Source organism: Oryctolagus cuniculus, chromosome 1 (genome assembly GCF_051225735.1).
Source record: "Oryctolagus cuniculus isolate XC-2025 breed Fujian yellow rabbit chromosome 1, ASM5122573v1, whole genome shotgun sequence".
Taxonomy (NCBI): Eukaryota; Metazoa; Chordata; class Mammalia; order Lagomorpha; family Leporidae; genus Oryctolagus; species Oryctolagus cuniculus.
The window spans coordinates 134584853-134608857 of NC_142867.1; the positions used below are offsets into that span (position 1 = coordinate 134584853).

At 49.1% G+C, this 24005-nt stretch overlaps 1 protein-coding gene across 7 annotated transcripts in view; it reads right to left on the reverse strand.

Moving 5' to 3' along the window:
* The window catches only part of FRMD3 (FERM domain containing 3), a 287141-nt gene extending 267083 nt beyond the window's left edge, over positions 1-20058 (reverse strand). For 4 of the 7 annotated variants that reach the window (XM_089315271.1, XM_070048872.2, XM_089315276.1 and 1 more), the window contains exon 1: positions 19713-20025. In XM_089315271.1, coding sequence (XP_089171397.1) covers positions 19713-19859 — 147 coding nt within the window. In that variant the 5' untranslated portion in view covers positions 19860-20025. Of the gene's footprint in view, positions 1-19712 lie in introns of all 7 variants that reach the window. The other 3 variants (XM_089315277.1, XM_008274897.5, XM_070048861.2) reach the window with 2 other exon arrangements.
* Between the last annotated feature and the right edge of the window lie 3947 nt (positions 20059-24005).

The following is a 24005-nucleotide window of genomic DNA, read 5'->3' on the forward strand; positions in this document are numbered from 1 at the left end:
GGAGACCTGTATTGAGCTCCTGGCTCCAGTCTTGCCCAGCCCCAGTCATTGTGGACATTTTAGAAATGAACCAACAGGGGCTGGCACTGAGGGATAGCAGGTTAAGCTACCACGTGCAGCACTGGCATCCTACATGGGCACCAGTTCGAGTCCCAGCTATTCCACTTCCGATCCAGCTCCCTGCTACTGTCCTGGGAAAAGCAACAGAAGATGGCACAAATGACTGGGGCCCTGCTACTCTCAAGGGAGACCTGGAGGAAGTTCCTGGCTTCTGGCTTCACCCTGGCCCAGCCCTGGCCATTGTGAACCTGCATGAGCCTTCCTGCAGAATCGGGCACAGGAACTCCTGCGGGAGTATCTACCCAACACCCTCCACTGCACATCAGGCTCACGTCTGCCTGAGCAAATGTCCTCCCTCGCTGCTGTCCTCCTGCCAGGGGCCAGCCTCCTCTCCTCTCCCGCCCCTCACTCTCCGAAGTCCTATGGGATCTAAGGAGGCCCCTGTGCCCTGGGGGGACTCTCGCACATCAGATGTCTTTCAGCACCTCCCGCTCAGCATCACGGAGGAGAGAGGAGCTTTAATCAGGGCCCTTGGGAGGAGAGGTCGTCTCTGAAGGCATCCTAAGTCTGCGGGGCTCAGAGGCAAGCAGAGAAAGGGAAGGGCACGAGGGCTCTGGACAGGTGAGAACTGAAACGCCACACGGAAGGAAGACCCGGGATGGGAGTCTCAATCATCTGGCGCAAATGCAAGCCCACCAACAAGAATAAAGGAGCGTGGAGAACTATGAATACAGAAGGGCTTCAACACTTCTGAGGGTGTTCAGACACTGAGAAAAAAAAAAAAAAAAACACTAGGAGCTAGTGCTGTGGCGTAGCAGGCAAAGCTGCTGCCTGCAGTGCGGGCATCCCACATGGGTGCTGGTTCAAGCCCCGGCTGCTCCACTTCCGATCCAGCTCTCTGTTATGGCCTGGGAAAGCAGTGGAAGATGGCCCAGGTCATTGAGCCCCTGCACCTGCATGGGAGACCCGGAAGAAGCTCCTGGCTCCTGGTTTCGGATCAGTGCAGCTTCAGCCATTAAGGCCATCTGGGGAGTGAACCAGTGGATGGAAGACCTCTCTCTCTCTCTTTCCACCTCTGCTTCTCTGTAACTCTGCCTTCAAATAAATAAATAAATCTAAAAAAAAAAAAAAAAAAAAAAAAAAAAAAAAACACCTCTCACTTCTAGCTCCAGACGGGTCAGCCACACCAGGTCATTGTGGCCCATACAGACGTTGCCATGATGAGGTGGTCCACGTCAATTTCTAGAAGGCAAAAGCAAATCCTGGGAATGCAGCCCCAAGACTCCCGTGGCAGTGGTCACCTCTGAGAAAGACGTCTAGCATCAGCTATGGGGAGAGGCTTGATTTTTCATTAGCTTATCTTTTATATCACTTGAACTTTTGCTAAGTACATTTACAATTTTTATTAAAGAGAGTATTATGGGCCAGCGTCGCAGCTCACTAGACTAATCCTCCACCTGCGGCGCGGGCACCCCAGGTTCTAGTCCCGGTCAGGGCACAGGATTTTGTCCCGGTTGCTCCTCTTCCAGTCCAGTTCTCTGTTGTGGTCCAGGAGTGCAGTGGAGGATGCCCAAGTCCCTGAGCCCTGCACCCGTATGGGAGACCAGGAGGAAGCACCTGGCTCCTGGCTTTGGATCAGCGCAGCACGCCAGCCATAGCGGCCATTTGGGGAGTGAACCAACGAAAAAGGAAGACCTTTCTCTCTCTCTCTCTCTCCCTCTCTCTCTCTCTCTCTGTCTAACTCTGCCTGTCAAAAAGAGAGAGAGAGAGAGAAAGAGAGAGAGTATTATCTCCAAAAGGAATGCTGACTTAAAAAGGTCTGTTGACTTCCACATTTTGGGACTGGATTTCCTTTTTCTAAGTCACTGTAAGTCGCTTCTATTGGGAACCAAGGAGAAAACACGGCAGTGTTAAACTCATGTAAACAATACCTGATGGTTAAGTGCACAGAACCGCACACATGATATTCCACCCAGTCCTCTCCCAGGTCAAGTGGGTCCCTTCACTCTCTAGACTCTGAGAGCTCCCTGAGAAAGATGCATGTTTCCTATAAAAACCTAAATTCCTGGGGCCAGCATTGTGATGCAGCAGTTTAAGCTCCTGCCTACAACACCAGCACCCCATATGAGCGCCAGTTCCAGACCCAGCTGCTCCAATTCGGGTCCAGCTCCCCGCTGATGCACCTGGGGAGGTGAACCAGCACATGGAAGATCTCTTCTTCTCTCAGTTCCTCTCTCTCTCTCTCTCACTTTGCCTTTCAAATAAATATTTAAATATATATAAACTATATTTTCCAGCTTCATGGTTGTCAAAGTTTTGCTGGACAGCCCCGGCGTGACGCACATAAGGAGGCCATTTCCAGCTCCTTGCACCCGCGCTCAACTCATTTCTTGGAGCTTCTGCAGGCCCTCTCTGATTGGGCTCAGGTCTACACTCGCAGGGGTGTGGTGCGGTGGACGGGTCTCCAGGTATCCTGATCTGTAGCTAAGAAAGACTTGCTTCATCACTGGTCATGGATCCATCACCACTCCCCCACGGCACATAAAAGTTTAAGACTTCAATTAAGAACTCTCAAATTCCAGTGTCCCTGGAGGGGGAATGCTTTTCAAATAATAATAATAATAATAATAATTAGGGCATCTAAAGCCTGGGACAAAACATCCAACAAATCTCACCTCCAGCTCGGGAAGTTTGAGCTAAGGTACTCCTGGCTAAACAATTCTTCAGGTAAATTTGGCTTAAACAAACCGTGCCTCTGTGGGGTTTCTGAGTTACCTTCCTATTTATTTACTTGGGAGGCAAAGAGACAGAGACAGACAGTGAGAACTCTCAAATCATTCCATCACTGGTTCACTCCCCAAAATTCAGCAATGGCCAGAGCTGAGACAAGCTAGGGTCAGCAGCCAGAACTCAATCCAGGTCTCCCACATGGGTGGGGGTGATGGCAGAAACCCAGTTACTCAAGTCATCTTCCCAGGCTGTACATTAGCAGGAATCTGCAGTCTGGAACTGGAGGCAAGAATCAAACCCAGGCTAAACCGTTAGGCTAAACACCCTCTGTCTCTCTGTAACTCGGCCTTCCAAATAAATAAAAATCAATGTCAAAAAACCTTGCCTCCGACATCACCTCCTCCAGAAAGCTTCTGGGTCCTTCCCAGGCTAGATCAGAGTCCCCGTGGATGCTCCAAAATGTCTACATCAGAGATACCTTGTGAGTGCAAATCGGGTGGGAAGTGACTTGCCTTCAACTCACATTCTGTAGCAAGTGCAGTTTGTGCCGAGCTATTTGCCAGAAAAAGAGCAAAGTTCTTGAAGATGCTCTCACTCACACTTTAAATGCTAGTGAGAAAATGCCAGAGATCCATTTCAAAGATGTCCTTTTAAGAAGTAGTGCCTTTGGAGGAGAGTGACTTGGGATTTAAGGAAAGGCGATGCCTCCCCAGCCAGCATTTTGGTCCTATTTCTGGTCCCTTTAGGAGCTCCAACAACACCCCGGTGGGTTTTCAGTAACGGTTCTACCTTGAGGCCATTTTTCTACCCCACTAGACTAACAAGGACCATATTCTTTTTTTTTAAGATTTATTTTATTTATTTGAAAGACAGAGTTACAGAGAGAGATAGAGACAGAGAGAGGGGTCTTCAATCCACTGGTTCACTCCCCAGATGGCCCCAATGGCCGGAGCTGTGCCAATCCAAAGTCAGGAGCCAGGAGCTTCTTCTGGGCCATCTTCCACTGCTTTCCCAGGCCACAGCAGAGCGCTGGATTGGAAGAGGAGCAGCCGGGACTAGAACCAGCACCCATACGGGATGCCGGTGCTTCAGGCCAGGATGTTAACCCACTGAGCAACAGCGCCAGCCCCAAGGACCATATTCTTACTAATCTTTTGGTGTCATCTCTGTCCCTGACAGAGATATGCCCAATCTGCTGTGTGGATGGCTAGGAAGAGACACTTTTTTAAGTTTCCAAACTGGAATCTAACAAAAGGTAAAGACCTTGCATCTCGAAAAAATCAGTCTCTCTCTCTCTCTCTCTCTCTCCAATTCCACCAGCTCCAAGAAAATATTTGCTATTTAACAACTGCTGTATGCACTGTGGCAGAAAAAGACTGGCATTTCCCACCCCGTGAGTATACTGAAGAAAGCCTGGAAGAAAGGAAGAGAGAAATCTGTCACAATACATACTGGAGAAGAGCATTACAAAGTCTCCCTTTCCTAATGGAGGTACAGTCTGGCAGATGAACCTAAGCCACCTTCCTCTTGGTAGCATATGATTAAAATCTGCTTCGTTCTTCTAATTCGCCTGCCTCAAATTACCACACGGCTGCTGGCGCTGCAAACCTGGGCTTCACGGCTGCCCTTGAACTCCTAACTTTTCCTCCTCCTTTTTCTTTTACTCAGCAGTACACCACGAAGATGCCATCTACACCTGGTGGAGGAACCATGGCAGGAGGTGTCACTGAAGGTGCCCTCTTGGGCCACAATGCCCCTCAGCAGAAATACATCCCCCTGGAGGCTTGGAGACAAGGCACTGCCCTTGACAAGCTCCGAGTGCTGTCAAAGAAGTGGAGTGTGTTTTCCCCCATGACTCCAGAGACTTTATTACTCTCCTGCCTCAGCCTTCAAAACTAAGAAAGTCTGACAAGGCTGCAGCTAGTGCGTAACCAGAACGAACTTCGTTCTCCTATTTTTTCTAGACATTCTCTACAAAAGCAAGCTCCAGAATTGCTAAGATTTCAAACTCCACAGTCAATCTCAAAACAACAAGGTAACGCACCCGAGAGGACAGCAAATCCTATTGACATACATCATCCTTTCTTACTTTTGCTTTGCAATTTCTTGGGAGTTCACATGAAATTTCAAACTATAAGTAATATCTCTACCATTCTAAATAAGCGATGGAAAAAGAAAAAGGGGTTGGATACCTTTCAATTATCTGGTTAGGATACACAGAAAAATATTTGTAAGAACATGAGGTAGTGACAGGCTACTAAAGAAGGTAAATGGGAAAAAAGTTTCAACTTTGCACTTGGGCGGCAGTCCTAAGTAAGGCACCAGTCTGCTTTCTCTGCCCAGAGGTGGGATCAGTGTAAAGTTTTTCTACTGCACTATTTAAAAGGTTGTTGGCAGAAAAGACTTACATCACTGAGACTACCAGGCAGGGCTCAACAACAAAACAATGGTAGTATTTAGTACAGCAGGAGCAGACCTAGAACTCAGGACACAATGCCCCACCCAATCTCGCTAACTATGAGAACCTTGGCTAACCACACAATACTTCTCGGACCTCAGCCAGCTAATACACATCCTTACTACACTACTGCAGACAGTAGGAGAAATGCAAGGGAAGAAGCAGCCTGCGGCTAAACAAGGAGCCCGGAATACTCAACACCACCGCCGCCAGGACCTCCACAACACAGGGCTCACAAGGACTGGCATGGCTGCAGACCAACAGGCAGCAAAACGCGCATAGACCCTCCAAAATACAACGTCAGCTAGAAATACCCAGGAAGCATTATTAGACAACGTGTTGATGGGGCTTCCAAACTCCCTTCTAGTGAGAAGGCTAGTGAGTCACTGATTTCTTTCGAAAGCTGTTGAAGTGCATCTTGGCATCCATTAGTAAGTGATGTTGTGTTTGGATTTTCAGTTTGTGTGTGAAGACCCTGCATCAGTCCACCTTCACTTTCAAAGTCAATACTTACCGTCAACACCTATAGACATAAAGCAACCAATTATATCTCTGGGAGAAGACATGATAAACCAAACCCTGATCTATTAACATGCTATTAACTAAACATGCTATTAATGCTATTAACTGCTTTCCCATGCAACACAATAACCATATTTCAAAGCTTGGCATAACAGATAAATGCATTCAGACAAAATTCTGTTGTACATCTAAGATTAGTAATAATTGGTAATATTATTTCTTTGATTTTCTAGAACTTGAACTATCTGAATTAATATTCAAAATAATCCTTTGAAAAAAGAGTAGAACAGAAAATTCACAGGAGGCATCCAAGATATAAATAAATACCAAATAAAGGATAAATAATTGTGTCACAACTTGCAAAGCTACTCCTCAAATAACACGCATAATTTTGTACCATCCTGATAGGACTTTATAAATGTGTTATCTATTTACTGCTCATGAAACCATCTCAAAGGGAAACCCTCTACAATGGAAGGTCTAGGCTCTGAAACTGACAACATTAAGGCTTTCTTCATTGGCTAGTCCAAGCTAAGACATGAAGGACAGGAAAACATGTTCCCACTGGTAGCCCTGGTTTGGCTGTCTAGGTGCAGGAGAAAATGGAGACTAGTTCAGGACAGAGCTATCTAACAAAGGAAAAGTCATCACCTGTTCTTGGAAAGAATTTCAGAGCTCATATTCCAAAATAACAAGGACCAGTCCAGGGTGGTTCTGTCCCACCCACTGCAGGGACATGACCTACGTCTCCATGTCGGCTCTGTGTCTCTGGTAACTCTCATTCCTAGATCCACCTGTCTGCTGAGACTTGTCACTCGGATGCCATCACAGGCACCTCAACATCAATGTACCTAAGCAGGACACATCGTCTCCACCCCGCCTGCTCCTCCTCTAGTTTGTCTCTACGGGGCTAGTTTAATGGGCAGTGACCCGTGCATTGGTTCAGGGACCCGTGCTTCGAAGAGCCCTGTACTTGGTTTAATGTCTTCTGTCACTACCTTGATATTCTTCATACATTCTGAACAAGGAGCCTTGTGTTCTCACTGTGCACTGGGCCACACAAATTGAGACCAGTACTGTCCCTCCAAGAGTGGCATTGCCAGTTCCCTGTCACTGACACCAACCACCGGGGACTCATCCCAGGTTCCCTCTTCCTTCATTCCTGATTCCAATCATCGTGCTCTTTCATGCTTAAAGCTGTATACCAAACAAGGGATCGCATTGCTTGTAATGCACTTTTCTCTTTCTGGAGTTGACTTCCACTTGTCCTTTAATTATTAATCAAGTTGCATCAATACCAGATACTTACCGATGCCCCAGCCTGATCCGGATGCCTCCTCTTAGCCTGCCACCTGCATACAACCGTCTCTACATCCATCTCGTCTCTCCTACCCCAACGGACTGTGAGTCTCTTGCTGGTGATTTTATTTTCTTTTGTATCTCAAGCTCCCAGCTCTGTGATTGGCATGTAGAAGGTTCTTACCAAGTATTTACTGAATAAGGCTGAGGCGATTTGAAAAAACTTTAATTCACTCTTGAGAAACAGAACTGCTAGATGTACACAAATATATACAAAATGTTCCTTTTTCAAGCCAGCTTCATTTCTCTGTCCTGAGCCTTCAGGGAACGTCACCAAAGCAAACAGCTCCAGAGCTTATGTTACAGGGAGAACGCATTTTGCACTGTCCTCCAGGGCCCCTGCCCCTTGGGGTCACTTCAGTTGAGTAAGAACAGCTGAGGCCCCTGGGCCCCTGGGGGCTTCCAGACACTGCTGGCTGATACACAATGACTTGTCTGTGCTGAGCTGTTGCCAGAGTTCCTCATCAATGCCACCAAGAGTCCTGGCCGCAGAAAAGCAAGAGGCCCAGAGGGATGGGGAGGTCATCGCTAACCCCAGATCGCCTGGGCTCTCACAGGCATTCAGCACCTCATCAGGTTTGCTATCGCTGAAATCCTGTTTGAAAAGCTATCTCCTGATGTGGCTGGGACAGGGAGTTGAAACGAAGCACTGGGTCCCCAGCAACAGCACTTGAGCTGTCTACGACGGACACACCCGAATGGCTTTCTTCCTCCATTCACTCCCTCCCTCATCCTTTCACTGTACACCTGCTAAAGGAAATCCACCAGGTGAAGCACTACGGGCGGCGATAAGGGCCAAAAAGGAACAGTCCTCACACTGATGGGAATTAAGCATATTATGAGACACAGACAGCCACAGCAGTTAAGACGCCACCCAGGGGGCCAGGGGCTGTGGTGTAGCAGGTAAAAGCCACCACCTGCAGTGCTGGCATCCCATATGGGCACTGGTTTGAGTCTCAGCTGTTCCGCTTCCAGTCCAGCTCTTCCAGTCCAGCAGTGAAGGATGACCCAAGTTCTTGAGCCCCTGCACCTGCCGGGAGACCGAGAGGAAGCTCCTGGTCCCTGGCTTCAGACTGGCGCAGCTCTGGCTGTTGCGGCCATTTGGGGAGTAAACCAGCGGATGGAAGACCTCTCTCTCTCTTTCTCTCTCTCCTCTCTCTCTCTCTCCAACTCCCCCCCAAATAAAACTCTCTCTCTCTCTCTCCAACCCCCCCAAATAAAATGAAAACAGATAACTTTTCAAATATTAAAAAAAAAAAGATTATGAGACGCTTAATGCCTACTAACGCATCACCATTCCAGCTGTGGTCCACCGTCAGCCGCCTGGAAGGAAGTTAGAGACGCAGGATTTCAGGTCCCTGCCCAGAATCTACACTTTTCACAACAGCACAAAAGATGCACGAATGCCACACCCTGAGAAGCCTCCCTCCCAGAGCTCAGCTGCAAAGTCTGCCTTCATGGACCCCGACCCGAATCCTGCTGCTTCTCCCATCTCCAGAGACACACCTGGCCCTTGCTGCTGCCCGGGAGGAGCAAGCGGAGTCTGTCCATCACACAACGAGGGAACCAGGAAGGCCCCAGTGTCTATCGCTTCTGCCACGCGCATCTCGCAGTGGATGCTCTGTGGGGTAAATTCTCGTATTTCCAGCCCTTCAATATTTTTCACAGTTTTCCCAAAACATTTACTCAGAAAAATAAATAACAAGTTAATAATTCAAATGAGTAATGAACCTGATTCAAGCGGTTTTACATTTTCAACATTTCACGCACAGTTGTTATACATTTTCCATCATCAAAGAGGGGGGTGTCTCAAATTAAGGTATGGCTCTACAAGTACAATTTGAAAATTCTTTACTTCAAGAGAGCCTGTTTGGGGCTAGCACTGTGGTGTAGCGGGTGAAGCCGCCACCTGCAGTGCCAGCATCCCATATGGGCACCGGTTCAAGTCCCAGCTGCTCCACTTCTGATCCAGCTCTCTGCTGTGGCCTGGGAAAGCAGTAGAAGATGGCCCAAGTGCTTGGGCCCCTGTACTCACATAGGAGACCTGGAAGAAGCTCCTGGATCCTGGCTTCGGATTGGCCCAGCTCCGGCTTTTGCAGCCATTTTGGGAGTGAACCAGTGGATGGAAGAACTCTCTCTCTCTCTCTCTCTCTGCCTCTCCTCTCTCTGTGTAACTCTTTCAAATAAATAAATAAATCTTTAAAAAAGAGAGAGAGAGAGAGAGCTTTATCTTGCCCTACTTTTTTTTTTTTTTTTTTTTTTTTTTTTTTTTTTTTTTTTTTTTTTTTTTTTTGACAGGCAGAGTGGACAGTGAGAGACAGAGAGAAAGGTCTTCCTTTGCCGTTGGTTCACCCTCCAATGGCCGCCGCGGAGGCGCGCTGCGGCCGGCGCACCGCGCTGATCCGGTGGCAGGAGCCAGGAGCCAGGTGCTTTTCCTGATCTCCCATGGGGTGCAGGGCCCAAGCACTTGGGCCATCCTCCACTGCACTCCCTGGCCACAGCAGAGAGCTGGCCTGGAAGAGGGGCAACCGGGACAGAATCCGGCGCCCCAACCAGGACTAGAACCCTGTGTGCCTGCGCCGCTAGGCGGAGGATTAGCCTAGTGAGCCGCGGCGCCGGCCTGCCCTACTCTTAACATCGTGATGTATATGTGTACACGCACACACAGCCCCACACCCATGCACACTGAAACACAAACACATACATGACTATGGCTAAGAATTACAAATATACATAAATACATTTTCCATGCATATATTTGGTGTTTTCTGTTAAAACGACATCATTCTAGTACTTGTCACTTGCAATCTTGAAATCGCAAGATGTTTAGGAATTTTATTTTGTTTTAGTTTTTTTTTTTTTATTATTTCAGGAAGCTCAAATAAATTGACAGTCAGCCACACCAACAACTCTTAAGCTCAAAACTCCTCTACACTAATAAGGATCTGCAGAATTTCTGTTAATATGAGTGTGTGGGTTGTATATGTCAATATTTACTGAGAATTTTTTTAAATATCTCATTATTGACTCACTCAAAAATAACAATAAACCCACTGCATATTAATATAAATGATGCATTTCTACAAAAAATAACTATACTTCATAACAAAAAATAATTTAGTGGGACCAGCGCTGTAGCACAGCAGGTTAGGCCGCCTCCTGTGACACCAACATCCCATATGGGTGCCAGTTTGAGTCTCAAGTGCTCCACTTCCAATACAGCTCCCTGCTAATGTACCTGGGAAAGAAGCAGAAGACGACCCAAGCACTTGGGCCCCTGCACCCACATGGGAGACCTGGGTGAAGCTCCTGGCTCCTGGCTTTGGCCTAGCCCAGCCTTGGCCTTTGCAGCCATCTGGGGAAGGAACCAGTGGTTGGGAGATCTCTTTCTCTCTCTTTCTCTCTCTCTCTCTCTTTCTGTCCCTCCCTCTCTGTCTGTAATTCTGCCTTTCAAATAAATAAATCCTTATTATTATTTATTTATTTATCTATTTGAGAGGTAGAGCTACAGACAGAGAAGCAGAGAGAGAGGTCTTCCATCCACTGGTTCACTCCCTTAATGGCCACAATGGCCAGAGCTGGGCTGATCCAAAGCCAGGAGCCAGGAGCTTCTTCCGGGTCTCCCACGTGGGTGCAGGGGCCCAAGCACTTGGGCCATCTTCAGCTGCTTTCCCAGGCCATTAGCAGGGAGCTGGATCGGAAGTGGAACAGCCATGACACACACCACTGCCCATATGGGATGCTTGCACAGCAGATGGAGGTTTATCCTGCTATGCCACAGTGCCGGCCAAATAAGCGAATCTTTAAAAGCAATAATAATTTAGTGAGAAAAGTAGCACTGCTCTATTTTTTCGCAAATATCTTTAATGTCTCACTCAATGGAAAGCCGAGTGCCGACATGGTTTGGTATTCAATGTGTCGTGGGATCACACATCAAAAAGCCTTGGGAAAAATCCACCGTACACTCGCAGAAGGATGAGAGCAGAAAAAGCAAACAACATCTTAACCAGAATGACAACACAGATCCAACGGGGAGAGCATCAGGTCTTCGACAAGTGGTGCTGGGAGAACAAGACAGCCACGTGCCACAGAATAGACCCCGGCCCGCACCTCACGCCATACACAAGGATAGGACATGGTTTAGGCATAGGAGCGATGAACGTATTCTAAAGTTAGGCAGCAGTGATAACTGCGCTTCTTTGTGAACATTCTACAATCCATAGTGAATTTTATGGTTTATAAACTACATATCCACCAAAAAAGCATCAAAGTCCTACATATAAAACTACAAAACTGTTCCATGTAAAAATAGGCATAAACCCCCATGACTTCAGATTGAGCAATCATTTCTTAGCTCTGATACTAGAAACACAAGCGAGAAAAAATATTTTTCATATAAATTGGACTGACTTCATCAAAATAAAAAAAAAAAGTTTGAGACCATCAAGGAGGTAAAGAGACTGCCCGTGGCCAAGGAAGCATTTTGCAAAATGTTTACTATATAAAGGGTTGGTAACCAGAATATCAAAGGAACTCCTACCACTGAGTAATTAGAGACAACCCAGTATAAAAACAAGCAATGTATCTGAATAGATAATACCCAGAGAGAATACGCAAACGACAAATAAACATATCATTAACCATAAAGGAAATGCAAGTCGAACCTACAATGAGCTACACCTCCACATCCACTTAAATGATTACAATCAGACAAACAACAAGTGCTGGAGAAGATATGGAGAAATTAAAACTCTTCTATATACTTCTGGTTGCAATACAAAAGGGTGTAGCCACTTCAAAAAACAGTTTGGGCAATCACTCAAAAAATTAACATAGTTACCATGTGACCCCATAATACCAGTTGGAGGTAGATACTCAAAGGAAACTAAAAGCATTTACAGAACTTGTACAAGGAAGTTCATGCAACATAACCCATAATAAGAGAGAAACCACCCAGTTCACCAAGTTAAGAGTAGGTAAACAAAATATAACATATTTACACAAGGGACTGCTATTCAACAAGAAAAAGGAAGAAAGTACTGATCCAGACTACAACATGCATGAACCTGAAAACACTGTGCTGAGAAGTCAGACACAAAAAACCACACACAGGCCAGCATCATGGTATAACAGGTTAAGCTACGTAGTCTGTGATGCCAGCATCCCACAGCAGAGTACGAGTTCAATTCCTGGCTGCCCCACTTCAGGCCCAGCTCCCTGCTAATGTGCCTGTAAAAGCAGTAGAGGATGGCCCAGGTACTTGCATCCTTGCCACCCACTTGGGAGACCTGGATGGAGTTCCAGGCTCCTGGCTTTGGCCTGACTCAGCCCTGCCATTGCAGCCATTTGTGGAATGAACCAGTGGATGGAAGACCTCTTTCTTTCTTTCTTTCTTTCTTTCTTTCTTTCTTTCTTTCTTTCTTTCTTTCTCCTTCTCTGTCACTGAGCCTTTCAAATAGAAAAAATAAATCTTAACTTTAGAACAAACCAAAAAGCCACATATTGAATAACTCCACTTTCATCAACTGTCCAGAATAGACAAATCTATAGACCGGAAGCAGCTCAGTGACTGCCTAGGGCTGGGAGGTTTCCAGGGAAATGAAAGATGACTTCGAAGGGCACAAAGCCTTAGGGAGATCATGAAAATGTTCTAAAATTGATTGTGGTGACTGTTAGGAAAACCTGTAAATACATCAAGTTGTATCCTTAAGTATATCACATGGAATGTGAATTATACTTCAATAAGACCATGATTAAAAAAAAAAAAAAAGCAAACCCTATCTTGGTACTGTTTGGAAAATAGCTGGAGCCCCACAGACGCTGTGAAAGGATCCCGGGAACTTTAGGAGGTCCCTGGACTGAGGCAGATAAAGCACCTGCTATAGGCACTCCTGGTCATCTGCCCAGGAGTGGTTTTCCCCTTCCTCTTACAGAACAGATCTCCAGTTTTTAGGTACAGATCCCAGCATAGAGGCCATCACCAGGATGGAAACTGATACTGCACTCTGAGTCCCTAACAGTAAACTAAAAAATACAAAAAACCCGCAGTGCCTGGCTCTGGGCTTCGTACAGGAAGTAGGAGTCTGATCAGAAAGACTGCAGGGCTTCTGCGTGGGAGGCGGAGTTGGAGGGGGTCCTATGAAACTGCAACCACTGGCCCTGCTATACCCACTTCACTGCCAACCCAGGGATGAAGCCATCCCCAGAGCCTTCCCACGCAAAAGCAAGGGAACCCGGGAAAAATGGAATCCAGCCCTGACTCCGGGGCTTCCGAACATACGAGGCAGTAAACACCCCGGGTGTGAAAGCCGGTCTGAGTGAGACCAGGCTGCACGCAGTTCAAAGCCCCCTGGCTGACACAGCAGCCACGACCAGGCCCTAACAGCACTGGCTCTTCCTGCACTGGTACCCTCTGCCTGTGCTTTGAAGACACCCAGAGATGCGTCTCTGCAGGCCATTGGAGTGGAATTACCTTTGTTTTCAGGATACACTGAATAGCAAAGTCTGCGCACGTGACCCAGGCCTTAAACAGGCAGAGCTGGCCCAGGGGATTTAACAAGCTCTCTCTCTCTCTCTCTCTCCTCTGTTCTTTTGTGTCTGGTTTTTCACTCGACGCTGAATGACATTCTAGATGACTTTAGAGAAAAGTGCTGGATTGGCCTTACCAGCAGAAAAGATGTGGCTGTCAGCTGGCCCTGAGCTTGGACTTCATCAGAGCCTGGTATTCAGCATACACATGTTTTCATGTGCTCGTCCAACTCCCATTCCAACAAATAAGAAGCTGCCTTTTCCTTTTTTTTTTTTTTAGACCCATCCAATGCATTTGGGTGATGCTTTAACATTCACAGCACGCTTTCTCATCTTTCATCTCAACAACTCAGGGGAGGCTGGCAACTGAAGAACTGTGCCCAGTACGCTAAAGGTCTTGCATGAACAGGAAGTGACAGAGTGTGGGCTCAAAGTCACTGCATTCTTTTTTTTTAAGATTTATTTATTTATTTGAAAAGCAGAGTTACAGAGAGAGAGAAGGAGAGGAGAGAGAAAGAGAGAGAGAGAGAGAGAGAGAGGGGGGTCTTCCATCGCTGGTTCATTCCCTAGTTGGTCGCTGGAGTTAGGCCAATCCGAAGCCAGGAGCCAAGAGCCAGGAGCTTCTTCCAGTCTCCCATGTGGGTGCAGAGGCCCAAGAACCTGGGTCATCTTCTACTGCTTTCCCAGGCCATGACAGAGAGCTGGATCAGAAGTGGAGCAGCCGGGACTCGAACCGGCACCCATATGGGATGCCAGCACTGCAGGCAACAGCTTTACCCTCTATGCCACAGCCTTGGCCCCATCACTGCATTCTAAGGCAAAGTCTTGCAACTACTTAGCGCTACCTCTAACATGTCTTCACATAATGCTAAGTCACGGTCACTCTTTTCTCAGCTCCTACAACGGGCCGCGTACTAAGCCAAGCACTGCACACCCATCCCTCATTCGGGCCTTTTGGCAAATCCAGGAAAATCCGTGTCACTATTGCGTACACTTTACAGATGAGCATGCTGAGGCCCAGAGAAGCAACATGAATGCCCAACGCCACCTCACAAGTCAGTGGCAGAGCCAGGGTTCAAACGCTAGCAAGCAGTGCTCTCTAAACACAAGGTCTCAGACCCTCTGCCATCCTGTCCCTGCAACACATTCCCAGCTCGCTCCTGCCCGGGGACGATTCCGTACAGCTGCCCAGACCTACCCTCCCCGCCCCCGGATCTGTAAGAACTGGACTGATATTTAACAACACCAACTACAAAAGATTAACTCGTATTCTTTCTTGTTCTGGAAGCTGATCGTACAAAGAATGCCTAAAATAGGCCAGGACTTAGATAACAACTTACTAAATTATTCTGAAAAGTTTACTCGAACACTAATCACAACCCAATTTGACAGAGTCTAAAAGACCCTACAGTTTGATTAACCAGTAGCTGTTCCTCCTCATCACACACACACACACACACACACACACACACCTCTCCATGCTTTCCATATGGCAAAGCCCAGCACCCAGGAGCGAGAGGGAAGACACCAGGTACACACACTCCTAGAAGCCGTCATAGCTAGGGCAGGAGCAGGTGGTCCAGTCCTGGCCAGCACAGCCTGAGGGGAAGAATGCTGGGGCCTCTGGGAAAGGTGTTTGTTCCTCTGGAATCAAAAGCCATGCACCAGGAAATGCCTCCTTTTGTGGGGTGGACGTGGTGCCCCAGATCCAGCACCACAGCTTCCGAATAACCGTGGTGGTGACAGTGACACAGCTGATGTGCTGGGCTTGGCAGAGTGGGAAGAGGGAAAGCCTTGGGTGCAGGCAGAGCAGAGGAACAACCCTGAACCTGCCCCATCCCTGGGCTTCCCACTGGCTAAGACTGTAAGTGACCTTATTATTTAAGCCACTTTGACTCGGCCCCTACTTCCAGCCCAAAGCATTCTAATCCTCAAGTCTCAAGACACAGTGCCACAGCCTAAAAAAAAAAAAAAGAGAGAGAGAGAGAGAGAGAGAGAGAGAGACCTGGATTCTGAGTCAAACATCATGGGTTCTAATCCATTTATTTGCCAAGTGACCCAAATTGCTTAATCTCTCTGAATCTGGCTTTCCATGTGTGTAAGGATGAGACAACACTTGATAACACAGTAACAGCAATAAAACGGAGATAATGCAGGATCACTATGAAAATCACGTGTGTACAACCACTCTGCCAATAGCAACGGTTTGCTCCAGTGCAATCTGTCTAGATAATAATTAAACTATAGACTTTTTAAATGGTACCCATCATTCTAAGCCAACGCCCGTATTTTACAAATAAAGAAAATTAACTCCAAATATCAAATGACTCATTCAGTGTCAGACAACATAATTAAACCATGTATCTGATTCCCAATCCAATGCTGTCACGCTACCCTGATGTTGATAGGTAATGAGCTAAATTAAACATGGGACAGGTTAGCACTCATTCACTGAGTGTTTAATCAACACATACTAGAAGCCAGCTACAACTAAAAGTATTAGGGATTCAATAGTGAGCAGCATCTGCGAGAATAAAATGCTCCTACAGTTTAGAAAGGAAAGCTACACCTATCCAAGTGAACTTCCAACAGTTTATGGAAAACAAAATCGAAAGATAAGTTTGTTTGGGTACAAAAAAATAAATAAAATCCAATCTACAGGGCCTTCAAAAATTCATAGAAAATGCATATTAGGAAGACCCATGCACAATTTCAAAGAAATTTTTGCACAAAAACAACCATATTTAATTCCATTTTCCAAAAATATTTTGAAGTACTCTTGTATTTACTGAGTGCCTACTACATGCTATGACAAAATTTCTATTAACTACAAATTTCCAGCCAATTCTAACAATGTTTACGAGGCTTTGCTAAAGAGTGAATAATGCGAAAAAATCTGTTCTGCTCAATAAAAGTCAGCGTTAAAAACGGCAAGTTCATTAGGAAGAGCTGTGAATCATCACATCAGCTCTGCACACAGGGAAGACGGGGAGGTCCCAGTCTAACTGAAGCAGCAACAGCCCACGGGGGAGCACTGGGCAGCCCCTCCCTCTGCAGGCCTCTGTCTGGTGCCCTGTCCCCTCGTCCATGTGGAATTCCTCCTCCACCGGACCTAAACACCCACACACAAATGCCATGATGGGACAGCATCCTAGAGGGCGTGAGAAGCAGCAGCCCATGTCCTACTGCCACTGGCTATGCAGCTGCTTAAACTACACCCTGGGCTTCTGTGTCTGAAAGTTTTCCTTGTGAAAGATACCACCAAAACTGCATAGCTTGGAAAAGGAACAGATGTGAAAGCCGTTGTTTTTACAAAAGCGGCTTCCTATAATCAGTATTATAGTAGATGCAAAGATCCTGGTCAAAAAACAAAACCCAAATAAAGTAGCAAGAAGAAAACTTTGCCTTCCGCAGCCAGGCACACTGGAGCAGAACACAACCTCCTCGTGCAACCCTCACCATTAACTCTGGAATCAGGGCAAAACCAGGCAACTCCCCTTTGGGCTTGGTTCAGACTTCATCTCTTAAGGCACAGGGAGAATTGGGGTGCTGCTATCTGAAATGCAAGAATATGACGAGCAGAATCTAACAGGGCGTTTAGAATACTGTTTCCCTTAAAGCCACACCACGTTTCCTGCGGGTGGGCACGGTTCCCAGTGGTCTTCGGAGTGTGACATTCCAATGACCTTTGTGTCACCAGCCTTCCCGCCAGCCTCTGGCCCCGGGGAAGTTCGCACACTGGCAGGGAATCCCTACTGGCCTCCAGTCATGGTTCAGCCCCCACAGCTTGGATTTTTCTCCCTTAGTGTCTGGAAACTTCACTGAAAGTCAGCTACACACACGAAGCTTTGGAGCCACACAATTCTGGGCTCAATCCCTTTTTAGATATGTGACCTTGGACGAGTCACTTAGGTTCTCAGTGTCTTGGGGGCTTTTATTCATAAAATGAGATTATGACCCACCTTGAAAGATTATAGCGGAGACGCAGCAGGTGTGAACGGCTCTGTCCAGAGACGGCATCTGGAGAAATGGCACCTGCAGTTCGTCACAGGGGCCCCCGCGACAGTCCCTCTCATCCCTCAGCCACCACCTGCAGCCACCCCAGCACCTGGCTGAAGGAAGCCCCCTGAGCAGTTTCTCCTTTTGTTCTCCAGACAAGCAGGAACTTTTTTTTTTTTTTGTAACCTGATACTTGGAAGTGCAATTTCAATTCCAGGTTTGAAATACTCTAGGAAGAAATGAGGTCCAAAATTATCAAAATAGGACCTTTCCATGCATTTCAATTGGTTAAAAGGTCACCACCATTTGGAGGCAGCAGGGACAGAGAAGGGTGTGCCACAATATGAAATATCTGGGTGTGTTTTTTTTTAAATCAAGGCCAAATTCAACATTTTGGAATGCAACCTTTTAACCTCTGGCATCCACTAAGCCATAAAAACTCAAACTTTCCAAACTGTTATTAGGTTGCCTATAATTTATTGTTTCCCGGAACACCAGACAACAAATACGCGTCCTTTGAAAGGGGACTACATAGCTATTCTAATGAAGAAAAAAAGAACCAAATGTCAACTCCAAGGAGGACCAGACAGGCAGAGGCTTTCAGACAGACCTCTGTCTTCCATGCCAGCCACTGGCCCCTCCCCATTCAACACAGGCCAAGGACCCAGACAGCCACCCTCTTTGGTCCCACGAGACAGTCCACATCCAACCTCTCCTGCTAATCCTCTGATTAAGTCTAGCAGTACTGCTTAGCTCAGAATGAAATTTAAGATCCTCCAGAAAATGCAGTGGGAGCTTACTCTGTGGGCAGGTCATGGGGCTGGCCCCACCTTTCCTACCTCGAAACTTGTCTGGCTGTTGCCTAACAGAGTAGCTGTCACTGTCCTTTTGTCCCAAACTCGCACCAGCAAAAAAAAAAAAAAAAAAAAAAAAATCAAAAACAAAACAAGCAACACACACACCCCAAAAAGAAAACAAGGAAAGACCTTCCATTTATTCGTGGTTAACAAAGCCTAGAGGGGGATTCCTGACTCTGGGAGACACAGCCCCATTCACCTGTATGCTGTGCCCTGTGTTTGAAGAGCCTCAACACTGGGGTCATCCAAAAGATGAATAATTAAGTAGCTTTAAATGTCAGAAGTTAACTAGGGTTGAGCCTGCGCTCAGAGTGGGGCAGCCTTGGGGTGATGAGAGACGGGCACACCTGCCTGCAGGTACATCCTACCGCGCCAGTGCTCACAAACGAGCACACACACACACACACTCTCCCTTGCTGCTCACGCTGGATTTCCTGCAAGCCCAAAGGCACTTGCTACCCAAGGAGGAAGCTGCCAGAAACCTGCCTTCTCCTCCAACCTGGGCGACAGCGAACATCCACCGAGATTCTAAGGCTTTCCCGGGAAACCCAGGTTCCCGCACGGCTCCCCACTTACTGGTCTCCCAACCCCGCTTCCTTCTTCTGAAACGCACTTCACACATTTTTTTTGCAAGGAGCTACAGTTCAAACAGCGTGTGGCCCATCCCTTCAAATCCTGGAGCCCAAGGCTGCCCAGCCTCGCTCACTCTGGGGGAAACTTCGCTACTGCCCCACGCAGTAAAGACCAGAGGCAGGGAGTGGCCGGGGGCAGGAAGCAGGTCCCTGCACTCACGGTACCCCGGGCGCGGGATAAAGAAAATGAGTGAGCCCGGCTGGTGCGTGCCTTCTCCACGTGGAGAAAGGGAGCGGGCGATTCGCAAGTGGCCCCCCTCTGCTCTCAGGATTCCCATTTCCAGAGGGGGCCACTCCCCAGAAGCAGCTGCCCTGAGCCCCCAGCCTGGGCACGGCACAGGGCGCGTGGCTGGGGAAGGGGCCGGGCGCTGCTACGGCACCTCCGGGGCACAATGCCGCCGCCCCACACCTGGCTAGGACCCCCGCCCCCAGCCCCGGAGGGCCGAAGAAGCGAAATCTGGCTTTGCAGCCGGGTCCTCCCTACCCGCGCACGCCCACCTGCAGAGGCCCCCCGCGCCCGGCTCCACGCGCCCTGCACCCTGGACCCTTGCTCCGCGCCGGCCGCACCTGGATGTAGCAGGAGATCTCCGAGTCGTCCAGCAGCCGGATGGTGCATTTCATCTCCTGGCTGAGCGATTTGATGCTGGAGCTCCGAAAGTGGATCATCTTCATGGTCCTCCTGCCTCTCGGCACACAGCGGCAGGGAGCGAACATGCACCGCGGCCCCAGCGGAGCGAGCGGGAGGCCGAGGGCCGGCACGGCGCTCGCCTGCGCGCACACACACACACTCGGCCACGCTCCGTCCCGGACCCCGGGCGCGGCTCAGCCCCGGGACAGCGGCGGCGTCGGGCGCCTGCGGCCACACATGCCCGGCGGCCAGGGCGCGGCGGGCGGGGCCCTCCCTCGCCTCCGCCTCGCCCGCTCCTTTCCCCGCCTCCTTCGCTGGCGCGCTCGGGCGCCTCCCTCTGCTCCGGCTGGCTCGCTGGAACCGGCGGCGGAGGGCTGGCCGACTCGGGGGCCTGCTCGGCCGCTGCGTCAGGCTGGGCCCCGCAGCCTCCTCTTCCTCCGCGGCCGCTTGCTGCCGGCGCTCGCCCCTGCCCCGGCTCCCCCGCGCGCCCGACAGCGCCCTGCACTTGCTTGGCGCCAGGGACCTCGCCGCGGGCGGCGACACAGAGCGAACCTAGGAGCCACACCTGCAAAGGGGAACCCGCCGCGGCGCCAGAGAATTGCTGGGCCCAGGAGAGCTCCCCGCGAGTGACTGGAAGCCCTTGGCACAGCCTCCTGCGCCAGGAGCATGGCTGTAGTAACAATTCCTGGGACTCGTGCGGATTTTTTAAGCCGTTGTTTGATTGAATATTAAGTGTGAGTCAGTCTTCTTCTCTAAGAAATTGCAGAGGCGTCCTCAGGCAACTCATTGCCACTTGCCAACATCTCAGCGTGATCTTTGATGGCAGCATCTTAGACCCGAGCGAGGGGCAGTGGTGGGGCCAGGTGGTGGGGGTTCCTCTCTTGCCCCTCCCCGTTTAGAGACCCTCTTCCTGATTGCCCCGGAGTAGAAGACTTAACCCAATTTCCAGGTCCCCGGTACCCTGGAACTCCCTGCCCCGCTCCGAGGTGTGGAGAGGAGGCCACTGGTGAGGAGCAGGTGCAGGGAGCTGGGATGTCCAATACTGGGAAGGGTTGGAAGCCCCCTGCCGCGCTGCCTTTGCTGAGCAAGGCAAGAGTCTTGACGAAGGAGGAAATTGGAGGGCTGGTTACCCAGCTGTCAATCTTTGCACAGAGCCCCTAGTCCAAAGGTGTGCTGGGAGCGGAGGAGGAGTGGCCTAGGAATTTTCCCCAACCTTGGTCTGGTCTTAGGGCCAGAGAGACGCCAAGACACCTGCTGGGCTTGGCGGAGGCAAGGCAGGGCCTGCGGGGCCCCTGGGCCTTTCCCTGGGCCTGTTCTGTTGCCCCCTGGTTGACCATGGGGAACACCATTCAGGCCAAACCAGGGCTCAAAGTCTGCTTCTGCAGACTCCAAATCGCAATCATTGGTGAAGACAGAATAGTCCAGTGTAATGTTCCGCAGCCGGGGTCTTGCTTAGGATGTAGACCTCCGTGTGTACCCTGCTCTAGAGCCTCTAGAGCAGGGCCTGTGCGGGAGGTCAGAATCCAGGGTGGGGTGGGGGGAGAGGCCGCGCTGTGGCGTGAAGGGTAAAGCCCTGGCCTGCAGCCCCAGCATCCCGTATCATATGGGCACAGATTGGCGTGCCAGCTGCTGCACTTAGGATCCAGCTTCCTGCTAACGCACCTGGGAAAGAAGCGGAGAATGGCCCAAGTGGTTGGGCCCCTGCCCCCACGTGGGAGACGCTCCTGGTTCCTGACTTCGGAACAAGCTCACTCCAGTCTTGCAGTCATTTGAGGAGTAAACCAGTGGATGGAAGACTTCTCTCTCTGTTTCTACCTCTGTATAACTCTGTCTTTCATATAAATAAAATAATTTTTTAAAAAAAGAATTGAGGGTCTGGGTAGTTATGGATTTGATTCTCAGCCCACCTCCTGGCCAGCAACCCCCCAGCCCAGGTGAGGGAGGGGTCTTTAAAAAGTCTCTTTGGGGCCAGCACCACGGCTCACTAGGCTAATCCTCCGCCTTGCAGCGCCGGCACACCGGGTTCTAGTCCCAGTCGGGGCGCCGGATTCTGTCCTGGTTACCCCTCTTCCAGGCCAGCTCTCTGCTGTGGCCCGGGAGTGCAGTGGAGGATAGCCCAAGTGCTTGGTCCCTGCACCCCATGGGAGACCAGGAGAAGCACCTGGCTTCTACCATCGGATCAGCGCGGTGCGCTGGTCGCAGCACGCTGGCCGTGGCGGCCATTGGAGGGTGAACCAACGGCAAAGAAAGACCTTTCTCTCTGTCTCTCTCTCTCTCACTATCCACTCTGCCTGTCAAAAAAAAAGTCTCTTTGCTCAGTCTCAAAGGGGAGCACAGAAGAGGTTGTTCTGACCACCTCATAGGTGGAGGAGGGTCTGGGATGACTCAGGCCAGCACAGGACAGAATATAGCCTGAGATCCCCCAAGTCGGAAGCAGATAGCCAAGACATCACAGGAAAATCACCATCTGACACCACCCATGTGTTTCCTCTGTGGCCGCACCTCTGTCTGTCCCGTCACATTGACCTTCAGGCTCCCGGGGAGTCATGTCGGTACCCCCAAACTTGTCATCTCAAATTGCAAGCAAGCAGAATAAGTCCAACAAGGGCAGCAGAGAAAGGGACAGAATAAACGTCACCGAACGTGGGAGTGCAGAATTGTGGAAGCATCTGGGATTGGTTACGTGGCCTGGTTAGCAATGAAGGCTGTGTTTCCACTCGTGGAAAGACGTGAGCTCTGGGAACCCTTGGCACTCGTGAGGGATCAGGAGGGAACAGAGAGGTCAGTTGCCATTTATGGTCACCTGGATTGAAGAAAAGTCTTCGGGAAACCAATGGCCATACTCTTTGTACATATCATTATATATGTGAATTATAATATATGATATATATATGATATATTAATATGAAATGATATATAATGAAAAGCAAGAGGAATTCAGTCAAGCCAAAAGATGAAGGAAGGGCCAGATACTGTGGTAACACAGTTAAGCCACTGATTGGGGTGCCCACATCTTATATTGGGGATCCTGTCTCTGCTGCTGATCCTCCTGCTAATGCCCCTGGGAAAGCAACAGGTTCAAGTACTTGGGCCCCTGCCACCAATCTGGGAGACCTGGATGGAGTTCTCAGCTTCTGACTTCCCACCTCAGCCGGGCCAGCTATTCCAGGCTTCAGAGCAGTGAACCAGCAGAGGGGAGATTTCTCTCACTTCTTCATCTATCTTTCGAATGAATTAATCATAAAAAAAAAATGGGGGCCGGTGCTGTGGTGCAGCAGGTTAACACCCTAACCTGCAGCACCAGCCTCCCATATGAGCACCAGTTTGAGTCCCGGCTGCTGTACTTGTGATCCAACTCCCTGCTAATACACCTGGGAAAGCAGCGGAAGATGGCCCAAGTCCTTGGGCCCCTTGCACCCCATGAGAGACCTGGAAGAAGCTCCTGGCTCCTGGCTGCAGATCTGCACAGCTCCAGCCATTGCAGCCATTTGGGGAGTGAACCAGCGGATGGAAGACCTCTCTCTCCGTCTCTCTCTATCTCTGCCTCTCCCTGTAAATCTTTCAAATAAATAAATCTTTCAAAAACCAAAAATTTGGCCGGCACCACAGCTCAATAGGCTAATCCTCTACCTGCGGAGTCAGTACCCCGGGTTCTAGTCCCGGTTAGGGCGACGGTTCTGTCCCGGTTGCTACTCTTCCAGTCCAGCTCTCTGCTGTGGCCCAGGAAGGCAGTGGAGGATGGCCCAAGTGCTTGGGCCCTGTACCCGCATGGGAGACCAGGAGAAGCACCTGGCTCCTGGCTTTGGATCAGCACAGCACACCGGCCGTAACAGCCATTTGGGGGGTGAACCAACGGAAGGAAGACCTTTCTCTCTGTCTCTCTCACTGTCTAATTCTGCCTGTCAAACAAAAACAAAAATTTAAACTGGACCATTTAAAGAAAAACAATGACACATTCAGAGTTCTAAATTCTCAGCTCAAGACTTAAAAAACAAAAACCTATTCTATGGTAGAACAAAAATAATTTATTACTGGAAGCACATGGCTAAAACACCTGAAACCAAACTCAAAATTTCATCTCCAAGTCATCCAGGAACAGAGTGAAGTTGAATGATCACCCTCACCACACCGCATGTGTGAAAGATAATTCATTAGGAAACAGGAGAATCTGGGAGTAGAAATGGGACTACAAAGCATAATTTGGATGATTCTTAGTAGCTCAACCCCCAGTG